The 13,921-nt window shown below is 35.9% G+C and overlaps 1 protein-coding gene across 1 annotated transcript; it reads right to left on the bottom strand.

Annotated features, from left to right (window-relative positions):
• Nucleotides 1-5,787: 5,787 nt before the first annotated feature.
• On the bottom strand, nt 5,788-11,152 carry LOC128549124 (uncharacterized). Its single transcript, XM_053525431.1, has 5 exons — nt 11,009-11,152; nt 9,412-9,548; nt 7,541-7,693; nt 6,622-6,668; nt 5,788-5,904 (listed from the first exon to the last, which is right to left on the bottom strand). Exons 1-5 carry the CDS (start codon nt 11,053-11,055, stop codon nt 5,845-5,847), a joined length of 444 nt encoding a protein of 147 aa, XP_053381406.1. The 5' UTR covers nt 11,056-11,152; the 3' UTR covers nt 5,788-5,844.
• Between the last annotated feature and the right edge of the window lie 2,769 nt (nt 11,153-13,921).

The raw sequence follows: 13,921 nt of genomic DNA, 5'->3' as shown, positions 1-13,921 counted from the left end.
AAAAGACTGCATGACATTACGATCTGCCTATGAACGAAATGTATGAACGCCTAGATCGAAAGCGAATGAGTGAATGACACTGCGTTTTGTCTATGAACAAAATATATGAACGTTATAGTCGATAGCAAATAAGTGAATTTCTCTACGTTTTGATTATGAACAAATATATGAACCCTATGCTCGATAGCAAATGTGTGAATGGCACTACTTTGACTATAAACAAAATGTATGAACGCTATTTTCGATAGCATATGTTTGAATGACACTGCGTTTTGACTATGTACAAAATGTATGAACGCTATGCTCGATAGCAAATTAGTGAATGACACTACGTTTTGTCTATGAACAAATGTATGAACGACATGCGCGATAGCAAATGTGTGAATGGCACTGTTTTGTTTATGAACAAAATGTATGAACGCTATATTCGATAGCAAATGTGAGAATGCCACCACGTTTATACTATGAACAAAAATATGAACGACATGCTCGATAGCAAATGTGTGTATGGCATTATTTTGTTTATGAACAACATTAATGAATGCCGTGTTCTATAGCAAATTCGTGAATGGCGTAACGTTTTGTCGATGAACAAAATGTATGAACGCAATGCTCGATATCAAATGAGTGAACGTCATTACGCTTTGACGATGCGCAAAATGTATGAATGCTACGTTCGACAGCACATGAGTCACTTGCGTAAACTTCAGCACTTAAAGTACGTTGGAGCCACTTGCTGGGGTAATGATTTTCCTGTGCGTTTAATATGAATATTGATCTAGGTGTTTAATCTACCTATAATGGAATAAACGATTGATCTGTTACTGTCAAACACATGTATTTATTCGCTCGGTACCATTTTATACGATAAGAAACTGTCAGTTGAACCGCGTCTTGAGTAAACCAACATAGTGCGTTTGCGACCAGCATGGATCAAGACCAGCCTGCCAATGGTTTCTCTAATTGCAATAGACTTCGAAAGCTAACAGCTTGGATCCTGACCAGATTGTTCGGATGTCCCGGCTGATCAGGATCCATGCTGTTGGTTTCTGATGGTGCGGCTCATTTATTATATTGTAAAAGTACGATAAGGTTTAGACTGGTCAAAAGCTTTTTATAGTAATTTTCGTGACTTTGTGTGTGAAGTTGTCTTCAGTGGCCTAGATGAAATGACAAAATGTTGAATATTCTCTAGCCAGTAATTTTGTTGGACAAATATGTGTTGGTAAAAATGATAACGGAAGTACAAATACATGTGTTCAAGATTAAAGCTATATCATCTGAAAATGATATGTTGATCTAGCTGACAATCTCGAACGCTCTTTAAAGTAGGCTAAATCATGAAAAAGGTGTTTGTTGTTACTAATCAAATTTACGAATTTACATGCTCGGGTCGCTCAGCAGGGAAAGCGCAGAACTATGTATCGCGGATCTTGAGTTCATGCGAGGCTTATGTTCTTTGTGACGAATTGATAGAATACACTATGTCTGAAATCATTTGCATCCAACCTCTGATTCTTGTTGGGAAGTTGCGGAGAAGAAGCTGTACTGGTGCAGAATCCAGGAACACTGTCCAGGCGGTTACATAACTGACATACAGTAAAAAAACGCGAATTATCATGAATTTGAGACAAAATATTGTTGCACACCGGACTTGTATTTCTTGTGATTCAATTTTGTGTTTATTTTTTCATGCCGGGAAAACCTATCTGCCTCCCCAATATCAGACGACTCTTTCTGTTCCCTTTTAGTACATGTATATTTCTAGATTCATAATACTTTAAAGTTTATTTTACGGTAAGAACATAGCGATACGCTACAGACGATAAAACTATAGCGGAACTTTTATTGTTTGTCACTGAAACGTCGTGCCATCATTTCTGCTTACGGACGTTAATTTGCCGTGCTTTGTGTACATACTATTCTATAAGAAAGAATGCTACAAAGAAAGTCTTTGCCTATTCTATTACTTTTAAAATACTGCATGCAAGAAAAATAACCTATCAGGATTAAAAGTCTTATATGTATAGAATATTCAAGAAATAAATATCAATTAAGTCTGCAAAAAGATCATTTTAAAGCAAAGAATTCAACCAAGAAGAATAATAGCAGACACGGTTTGTTCGGGTCTGTGCATGAAAGGTAATGAAATGTGCATGCCCCGATGCAATCCGATGCGCAGGTGCTCTCGGGAAGGATATTTCTATTCGATTCATAAACACATGACAGATATTACCAATAAAAGATTAAAGTGGAAACGTCACAGGTTACCCAAAACAACAGAAAAGAAAATGTCTCGTGTATGGTTTGTTTGAACCTGTTCTGTTTAGTTAGCATATTCCATTTACAAGTTATACTTACGTCCATCAAAATACAAAATGCGTGACCATCATCACATCAGCAATACCTTTCTCACTCTAAACCTTTTCACAGTTGCTATGCTATAGGATTGAATGAAAAATTCTTGTCGAAAAACAAATATGAAACATGAAAACTATCCTTAAATGTTAAACTTTTCATACGCCTGTAAATACAAACATATGACTGATATTGACTAATTTTAGATGTCGATGATAACATTATCAATAAATTCATCAGCATTGCTTACATATCGTAAGATTTCAGGAAATAACATTAAGTTGTTCCGGACTTTAGTGCTAATTATATGTAAATGTTATATTAAAATAATTACAGACGTGTGTACCACATTCACTAACTGTAGTTTCATATCGACCATTTCTGCAACGTATAAATCTTTTTTTTTTATGACTAACGAAGTTATATATAAATAAGATTTTTTTTTTTTTTGATAATTTTGACCCCCCCCCCCCCCAAAAAAAAAAAAACAACAACAACTCAGAAACCGTCTAGGCACTTGATTAATTGACCAGGAGCGGGTGGGGGGGGGGGGGGAGTGTGTAATATCTTCTCACACGCAATAAAGCGATATTGTCATGTGCACATTTCAATATACCCGGTAGTCTTGGAGTTATATTTTTCTGTTGTATTTCTTCCACATTGTTATGAACCAGTTAAAACGTTACTGTTATGCATTGGCTGATATATATAATTATATGGTTACATTTTTTACCCCTGCCCTACTAAATTTCTTAAATGTACTAGTCCATCATTCTAATTGGGCGGTACCACTAATTATTCAAAAGGGCGTTCACTAAAAATCAATTGAACTTATAGCGAACAGTGCCGACCGTACAGGGTGATCTTAGTCTGACTTAATCAATTGCCACCAGCCAGGCTAAAGGTTATTAAGAAATAAAAAGGAATGATTACAAGTAGAAAACTTTTTGGTATAATGCATCTCGTAGTATCTGTTTTGTTACTGAATTCTCTGAAATATGGCCAATATTTCTATTCCATTTCTGCTCACAGTCTACCATTTATTTGATGGTTGATGAATTTGGACGGGAACATGGGTAGTGTATCTATTTCAGATGTCAGACAACATTTTACAAAGTTCAATATCTTTTATCTTTGTTATCTTTTGATTCTTTTCTTAAACAATTCTGTTAAGTTATCTGTGACTTAGTTTTAATATCACTATTATTCTCTTTTTCATTGTTATTATGACAGAAAACGACGTTAGCAGATTCTGTGAAAGACACAATATGAGACATATGAGCCGCGCCATGATAAAACCAACATAGTAGGTTTGCGACTAGACCATACTGCGCATCCGTGCAGTCTGGCCAGGATCAATGCTGTTCGCTAACAGTTTCTCTAATTGCAATAGGTTTTGAAAGCGAACAGCATGGATCCTGACCAGACTGCGCGGATCCATGCTGGTCGTGAACCCACTATGTTAGTTTTGTCATGGCATGGCTCATGTGTATAAAGATGCATCTTCCAGGGACATTACATTATATTTCATAAAACAAAGAACTAAGTTCCTATGTTCTTTTCTTTTTTTTTTTGAAAATCCATGCAGTTCAAGAATCGAACTATGTTTTTAGAACTGTATTTGAACAATGTGCAAAAGGCAATATGCTAAAACAGCAACTTGTCAAACTCTTTGAAAGAACTTACCTTTAACTTATATCAGTCGTTTTCAAAATTTTATACTGTTGTAAGCAGTTGTTATGGTTAGTATTTGCTAAATGCCAAGCAATATTAAACAATGTCATATAGTCTGAAACGTATCCATTACTATGTCACGTTTTCAAAAACACGAAAATACAGCGATTAGACTATTTTTAACTTAAATATGCAAAACATGTGATAACATTGACTGTTATTCCAGCAACGAAACAAACACGTTTGACATATAATCTACTTTCTGTGACAATTACACTGGAGAGCGTACGCAGAGGTCATTTTAGTAACACTGTCTCACCCGCTCCTCAGACAAAAATGAGCCGTGCCATGAGAAAACCAACATAGTGTGTTTGCGACCAGCATGGATCCAGACCAGCATGCATCCGCGCAGTCTGGTCAGGATCCATGCTGTTCGCTAGCAGTTTCTACAATGCCAATAGACTTTAACAGCGACCAGCATGGAGCCTAACCAGACTGCGCGGATGCGCAGGCTGGTCTGGATCCATGCTAGTCGCAAACCCACTATGTTGGTTTTCTCATGGCACGGCTCAAATTATTAACATATGGATAAGAGTCCCGTGTATGGGTGCTTTACAAGTGGTGCGCGAAAGAACCAGGAAAGCTTCTGCAATTGGAGGATTTTCTGTATCTTGCAATATTTCCAATCTACTAAAGTCTACTATCTCGTTGTAATTAATTGCATTTCATACCTAGTATGTTGTGAAAAAGGTCGATACCAAGCCCACTACTAGACTATGCCTTATTGTGAAGAGTTGTTTAATTACTGACATACAACAAAGAGATGAAAAGGGGTCATCTGTCTTCTGGGAAAGATTTTTTGAAATGTTTGTTACTGCAAACTCACATCAACATCACACTACTGTAAATTAAGTTTTGCTGAACCTGGGACTAGACGGCATGTATGGTAGCTTGCTCTTCCACTACCGTCTATGATCAAGTTCAATCAAATCGAGTCTGCAACATTTTCGTTTATGTCGTGTTGGTCGACCTGTGGTATTTCCACATTTTTATTTTGTGTAACTACTCAGAAGAGCGCAGATCTACGGATCTCCGTGTCGTAAATTCGATCCCTGGGCGGGGATGTCCTCCGTGAAGATTTAGTAAAAGACATCGTGTGTGTGATCATTCGTTCTTCATCACAAATTCATGTAGGGAAGTTGGGAGTTACTTGCAGAGAACAGTTCTGTACTGGTAAAGAATCCAGGAACACTAGTTAGGTTCGGTACCAGCCGTTACATTACTGAAATACTGTCGAGAACGGAATTAAACTCCAAATAAACAAACAAAGTTTTTTTTTAAAAAATAAGGACTTAACCTAAGGGTAGAAAAGATAACATTTTGTTTCGAACGTTACAAAATAAGAACGATATCTCTAGATAGATCTCTTTGAAGCATTAAACGAAACTAAGGAAAAATTAATGGCAGACTAGATTTGACGGATTCTGTTCTTGAAAAGGTAATGAAAGGTACAGCACCGCCTTTAGCGAAGTTAGGTCATATGAATATATTACAACTATTGGGTTCAGTTTCAGAATATTAAGCGACAGTTGGTTTTTATTTTCGATGCTAATCTGAGTAACCTGTCACCAACGAACGTTTTAGGTGCATGTGATTTACGAAAAACTTATGTAAACAAAAAGCTCTTATCATTTTGAAAAATAAGAGGAATACATGTGCCAAGAAATAATTACAAAAAATACCAAAACCAACACATCAAAGAAATTGTTTTATTCAATTTCAGAGAACACAGTATGACATCTTGAGGTACGACTAGTGATCGCAGTTATGTCCATGTCCGTGTTCACCATGACCATAAACACACTCAAGGAACTGCATGATAGAAACATGTGTAAATATTTGACTAAAAGTAGTAAGCGGTAATTTCGTTTGCTATTATATAATTTTTGTGACTGTCTCTGACAGTGCAGACCTGAAGCGCCAGTATAAATTACAGACTCCGGTATAAACCGTATTCAAGCAACTTGAACGAAAAATATCTTAAATGTTTATATTTTGTTACCATGTTGAAACTAATCCTATTCATCAGTCAATATATTATACATAATATGTGCTAATTTCCTACGGACATACAGTATGCGCATTTCTGACGCTCTCCTACTGATAATCACTTCCGAACATGCGCAGAGGACCACTTACACTCTGCAATGATCAACGTCGATTTCTTGTTAAGCGTTTCTGCATTGTTCGGATGATAATGTAGTTCGTACGAGCACTAAGTATTCCGTTCAAGCCGGAGGATACCAAAATCACATGAGGAGAATACTAAGCGAAGTCTCAGATTGGTCGGGTTAACCGCCTTAAGACTATGGAGTGTCATATAATTTTGATTTTAATCACTATTTAGTTGTAATGCGTGTCACTGAATTAGACCATTAGACACAGGTCAAAATCTTACGAAAGATAAGAAATAGTTAAAATGGTCAATGAGTACCGATGGTCTTGTACACAATTGCTTTCACAGAAAAAATGAATTTTATTGTGAATAATTATATTTTATTATAAATGTAAATATATAGAATAACGTACCCCTGTCATGTAATGTTCGTACTCGTGTAGCGTTACAATGCCATCACCTGTAATAAAGATAAACGTATACAATATATCAACACAATTAGAAACCAACATTGCTTAATTCATATTGTTTTATTTCTATATGTGTAATAACTATATTTGAGATGCGTACACAATATTAATTATTGGGTTTGTTAATGACCCTCTACGGAAATATGTAGGGTCTTTATGCTTTATGGAGGGCTCTCTATAAAGCATCCTGACCCTACATATTTCCGTAGAGGATCAGTAACAAACCCAATAACTGATTTGTTTTATCGACCACTTAATTACTTCTCCCGGGCAAGAAGGATAGCTCCCTTATTCAGTGAATAGTCATCCTAAGAAATGAAACGTTAAATCATAATTAAAATGCAAATTTCCGCCATTTTGAATTGTAATTCTCATGTGGGGTCACCCACTGACCCTCTATAGAAATATAGAGGGGCAACCACGTGACACTACTCAAAGGTAAAACGTCTCAAAAAGATGTAGAATTTTGAAAGAACGAGTAATATATTTATTTTGATAAAGTTGAATAGTATAATGCTGCATTATATGTAAAATAAAACAGTAGAAAATCATAGGACGGCCAATACAATAGAAATGAAAATGTGGCGGGCTCGGTTTGATTGAACATTCAAAGCAGTCTGACATTGATGTCTTTAAAGTCAGAGTGTAGAGTTGATATGGCGGCATCTCAGCTTGTGTGGTTGAGGAATACATCGGTGCATTAGGTAGTTATTTTTGACTTAAGCAAACAATTGTTGAGAAAAACGAAATGTTTATATTTTCTAAAGGTGATGTAAACTGTTTGACCTACTTAAACGAATACTTGCATAAGCTAAACATCGCATTGAAACAGAACAAAAAACAATATCAATATTTAATATACCATTTGGGTCGAACAAATGTGCAAAGGCTGCCAAATGATCTGCTGATACATAGCCGTCTCCATCTTTATCCCATACGTTAAATATCGGAGCTAGAACATCTTCTGTTGTTTGAAAGTATGTCGCATATTCAGCCAGAGAAAGAATTCCATCGTCTGGAATAAAGTTTTACACTGTTTACACTTTGATACAGATAGGTATATCTGGACGTATGTCACATATTAAGCCAGAATTAGAACACCATCGTCCGGAATAAAGTTTTACGCTGTTTACACTTTGATACAGATAGGTATATCTGAAATTATGTCGCATATTTAGCCAGAGTAAGAATACCATAGTTTGGATTAACTTTGTACACCTAGATACAGATAGGTATATCTTGACAAAGTGGTTCTATATCTACGCATACGGTCACCTTTTTGTAAATGCCTTGAATAATTTCTTCAGATCGGAACCGGTGTTCAGAATCCTATCCATTGTTAATTGAGAAAGGACGATTATTAGAGCCAAAAACGTATATGAACGTACAAAGTCTTTACAACAGCAATCTTTAAGTGCCGTGTGGCGGCTGTAAAAAGTCTCCCCGTACTTGGATTCAGTGTTGTTATATTTTTTGATCCTTTGGGATCATGGAGTCCATTCAACATATATATAATAGAGTTCCGCTTAAGCCGGTGCTAGGGGGCGTGAGAGTAGTTGCACATTTCATTACCTCTCATAAACAGACTCATTCAAACCGAGTCTGCTGTTATTCTTCTTGGTTGCATTCTTTGCTTCCAAAGGATCTTTTTACAGATTTTATTGACTATCACAACAGCAATCTTTAAGTGCCGTGTGGCGGCTGTAAAAAGTCTCCCCGTACTTGGATTCAGTGTTGTTATATTTTCTGATCCTTTGGGATCATGGAATCCATTCAACATATATATAATAGAGTTCCGCTTAAGCCGGTGCTAGGGGGCCTGAGAGGTGTTGCACATTTCATTACCTCTCATGAACAGACTCAATCAAACCGAGTCTGCTATTATTCTTCTTGGTTGCATTCTTTGCTTCCAAAGGATCTTTTTACAGATTTTTTTTTAACAATGGAGCAGTACAACAGGTGATTTACATGATATAAAAAGCATATCAACTTCTCTCTCTTTAATTAACTTAACTTTAAACAAAGCCAGGAATCATGGTGAGAAATAACTACTGCGGCTTTATCATTACTAACCCCAAACCAAAAATTAACGAACGATTTCTATCCGTATTGTTATAAACAGTATCAAACTCTTTAAAATGACAGTTAACCATGGACTTACGATTCATTTAGCATAATCTTCGATGTTATACACAGTACATAGCTCTTGAAATACCAAGAGACCATGAACTTACGATAACTATACTGATAGTTATACTGCCCGTACCTTACCTAGCTTTTGAAAAGCCAGTTAACCTTCGCTTACGAACAATACACAGTGCCAAGCTCTTCAAATGTCAAGTGACCATAAATGTACTATTCCTATCCTCATGATACACATTACCAAGCTCTTGAAATGAAAGCTAACCATGAACTACGATTAAAGTCGTTGTTGTAATAAACAGTACCAAGCTCTTGAATTGACAGTCAATCATAAACTTACGATTAAATTCCTTCTTGTAATCTTTTGCCCCCAGTTCTTTAATGTCAAGGGACCATTTACTTAAGATTCTTGACCTCATTGTAATACACAGTACTAAACTCTTTAAGTAGAAGGTAACCATTAACTTATAATTCAAATCTCCGTAGTAATACAAATAACAAGTACCAATCTTTTAAATTGTCAAGTTACAATGATTTTTTGATTCTTGACCTCATTGTTATAAACAGTACCAAGCTCTTGCAATGACTTACGATTCAAATCCTCTTTGTAAAATATGTTACCAAGCTCTTGAAATGTCAGGTGACCATCTCCGTTTGTATCATATGCCCTAAAACCGTTATCAACTAACACTTTCAGATCGTGACCATGAGGAATCTGATATGTTGCACTGTAAAAAATAACGACAGGAACAAATGAAATAAGACCGAATAAAGTTAAAATAGGGAAATTAATATTATATATATATTAACACTAGTGTATACTAAACAAGCACAAAAAGCGAATACACTCCATGTAATATGGAGTATTGCAATATTAACAAAATAAAAACATGATCTCGCCTTATGTAAGTTGCTGAAATATTTCGGTTGGCAAACCCTTTGTATGGTTTTCCTTGACAGCTTATATCCAGTATTCGATCTCCTAAAATCTACATAACAAGTTTAATGTGGAAACAAACTATAAAGAGTACATTATAGCTACAGTCCTACCTAAAAAACGCTTGACTAAATTGAAATTAACGGATTTTTCAAGTTAGATTCATGATATAGCTAATGCAAGAAAAAGTAACGAATCCTTTTATCAAAGACTAATTTACGTTACATCATCAAGTTAAATGAAGTCGCTCATATGCCTGCTGGTTGAGTAATAGATTTAACCATTTTGGTATTAAGCAAAAGTGCTTTTATGTTTAATTATATTGATTTCACATAAGCAAAATCACAGCCTGTTCTTGTTATAGTTTTGTGTTTCTATGATATTCAGACAGATCGACAAGTACAGTCGTTAATTACTGAACAAATGAAAACACAACGAATGTTTGTATAAGAGAAAATGGTATTCGACGGTTACTAAAATGCTGTACTTTTTGTGAGCAATAATAATTAGTGTGAAGTTACATTTATAAATTTCAATTGATGTATTTTAGCTTATCACATATTACTTATTGCTGTGAAACATGTCAATAATTTGATGATTTCTTAACCTTTAGCCTGCTTAATTTCTACATGTATAATGGACAGGTCCATCATTTAATTTGGGCAGTACCATTTATCATTTGGAGGGGTGTTTAGTAAAAAAAACTGACTGAATAGAGAACAGCGCAGACTATGATCAGACTGCACGGATATGCAGGCTGATCTTGGTCTGCACTGTTCGCAAAGGCAGTATCAATTGTCGCCAGCATGCTAAAGGTTAAAATGTTTGAGTATTCAAAAAGTTTTTAAATATAATATGTTGCAGCACTTCTCAAAATTTTGTGTACTATTGTTCGACAAAGCCAATATTGATGTTAGAAACAAATGAAATGTATTATACAAGTTTTTTATTAAGCTATTAATGTACGAGTTATATAAGATACAGCTGTAATAACGTAAAAATAACACAATGAACTGGAAATAAAATCAATATTTTCTGTAAACGCTGGTCTTTTAAACAGATTATATTGTATTTATAAATGAAACGTATTTTTATAACTATTGTTTTATATTACATTCGAAATAAAAAAAATACAAAAGAAAAAAAAAATAAAGAAAAAAAATACAAACAAATAAAAGCAACAAGAACAATAACAAAAAATACAATTAAAAAAAAAAATAACAAGAAGAACGATAATAAGAAATAAGTTACCTGTTGCAAAGAGCAATGCATACGAAGACGACTGCCACTGCCAACATGTTGATGTCTTATTGATCGTTCTGCCGGCGACAAAGCTAATTTATAGCAGATATCTTTTAAAAGTCACGAGAATATTGCGAAATATGTTATAGATAAGCGTGTTGTCCGATGTCCCGAGTTTAAAAAGTAGATGATTGTCCATGTGCAGTTTTTTTTACGTGGAGAGTTAAGATCATCAATGACACTCTGAACTATAATAGATTTATCCCGAAACAAACTTAAAATACACTATATTTTTTTAGGTTTATTATTGAAATAAAAATGTGACAAAATTCTAACATGAAAGGTACCTCTACTTGGTAACAAATCAATATGATTTTTATAGAACATACAATTACTTTCGCTGCTGATTTAAACTTTACACATGGTTGTCATGATATGTCGTTCTGCCTCCAAGGTAATGGGTATGCATTGCAATCTAAAATTCGAATACTACCCCAGGCCTACCACTTGAAGAATATTGTTGCACTGGGATTAGTGGTTGAAAGTATGCTGCGGCTTGCCAGTTTCAAAGTACAGGTTTCGTGCATGTATAGATGTCCATGTACAAGCATGTTACAGTAGAACCGCTCTAGAGAACATAACATTCAGAGCATACAACAATTGAATTCATCTAAACTAAACAGCCATTAGAGCATGCCATTATAGATCCAGTCTAAACCAAACAGCCTTAAGAGCACGCCATGGTAGAACTAGTCTATCACCAGAGTCACACATACGGCGCAGATAGCTACGTTTAGCTACAGTAGAACCAGTCTCAACTGAACAACCTTCACAACATGATATAGTAGAATCAGTCTAAACCAAACAGCCTTCAGAATACGTTACAGTAAACCCGTTCTGAATCCAACGGCCTTCAGAGCATGCTACAGTAGAACCAGTCTCAACTAAACTATCTTCAGAGCATTATATAGTACAACCATTCTAAACCAAATAACCACCAGAGAACGCTACGGTAGAACCGTTCTGAGCCAAACGGCCTTCAGAGCATGCAACACTAGAACAAGTCTCAACAGAACAACCTTCAGGGCATGCTACAGGGAACGCTACGGTACAAACCGTTCTAAACCGAACAGCCGTTAGAGCAAGCTACAGTAGACCAGCCTCAAACGAACAACATTTAGAGCATGCTACAGTAGAACCGTCCTAAACCAAAGAGTCTTCAGAGCATGTTACAGTAGAACCATTCTAAACAGAAAAGCCTTCAGAGCATACTTCAGTAGAGAGAATGCTACAGTAGAACCAGTCTCAACCGAACAGCCTGCAGATAATGCTTTAGTAGACCAGTCTCAACCGAACAGCCTTCAGAGAATGCTATAGTAGAACCGCCCTAAACCGATCAGCCTTCAACGCACGGTATAGTAAAACCGAACAACCTTCAGTGCATATTGTAGCAGACCGCTATAAACTGAACAGCCTTCAGAGCATGCTACAATAAAACCACTCCAAGCCGAACAGCCTTCAGAGCATGCTACAGTAGAACCAATCTAAACCTAGCAACTTTTAGAGCAGGCTACTGTAGAAACAGTGTCAACTGAACAACCTTCAGGTAATGCTACAGTAGAACCGCCCTAAACCGAACAGCCTTCAACGCGTAATATAGCAGAACCGCTCTAATCCGAATAGCCTTCAACGCATGATATAGCAGAACCACCCTAAACCGAATAGCCTTCAACGCATGATATAGCAAAACGGCCCTAAACCAAACAGCCTTCAAAGCATGATATAGCAGAACGGCCCTAAACCGAATAGCTTTCAAAGCATGATATAGCAGAACGGCCCTAAACCAAACAGCCTTCAACGCATGATATAGCATAACCGCTCTAAACCGAACAGCCTTCAACGCATAATATAGCATAACCGCTCTAAACCGAACAGCCTTCAACGCATAATATAACAGAACCGTTCTAAACCGAACAGCCCTCATCGCATGATATAGCATAACCTCTCTAAACCGAATAACATTCAACGCATGATATAGCGGAACCGCTCTAAACCGAATAGCCTTCAACGCATGATATAGCAAAACCGCTCTTAACCAAATAGCCTTCAGTACATGCTACGGTAGAACCACCAGAACAAATCTAAAAAGTGTTAAAGCACTCTTTGGCTATAAATTATGTCTTAATTACGGTTAAGCAGACACTCATATTCCCGAAGGATTGTGATCAGCCAAGAGATTTCCGTTTAACACCATTCAGTTTAGTTTGTGGTTTAGAAGGGTTTCCAGTTTTAGTTTGGAAGGATTTCAGGTTTCAGAAAGTTCGGTGAAGAGGGACTTTAGAGAATCGAATTGTTGTCGGAGAAAACTGAAAATTTCTCAAGAAGGAAGTTATGACATTATGTATTATCAAAGCGGTCTAAAGTTGGCAAACAAATGTAAAACATTGAAGCTCAAACTACAATCATACAATATCTAGATTGATAAGACGAATTTAATAGCAGATTGGATTGTAATAATTTTAAACAATATTCAGTTATTTACATTGATTCTTCTACATTGCAAAAACCACCAGTATAGGTTTGAAATGTGAACGAATGTCATATCTGTCTGTCTGTAGTCTGTTGGGAGGAAAGCTTTTTCCAAGCCCTAACAGACTCTTTACAATTGACACACACATTTTACCATAGATTTTGCATTTAGCTGGTCTTACCATGGACATAAAGTTAAATTTTGTTTTCAAAAAAAAAAAAAAAATAAATAAATAAAAGAAATACAGTTAAGGAAAATCTAAGTTATTTTTCCAGGATTAATAATACGTTTCTATGTGTCAAAACATCGGAATATATTAAAAGAATTATGGAGCCTAGCATTCATCTGTATTTAAAGTTTACCAGTTTAACTAGAAAAAATATACTGTGTTT

Source organism: Mercenaria mercenaria, chromosome 15 (genome assembly GCF_021730395.1).
Source record: "Mercenaria mercenaria strain notata chromosome 15, MADL_Memer_1, whole genome shotgun sequence".
Classification (NCBI taxonomy): domain Eukaryota; kingdom Metazoa; phylum Mollusca; class Bivalvia; order Venerida; family Veneridae; genus Mercenaria; species Mercenaria mercenaria.
This window is presented reverse-complemented; position numbering and strand designations above follow the sequence as displayed.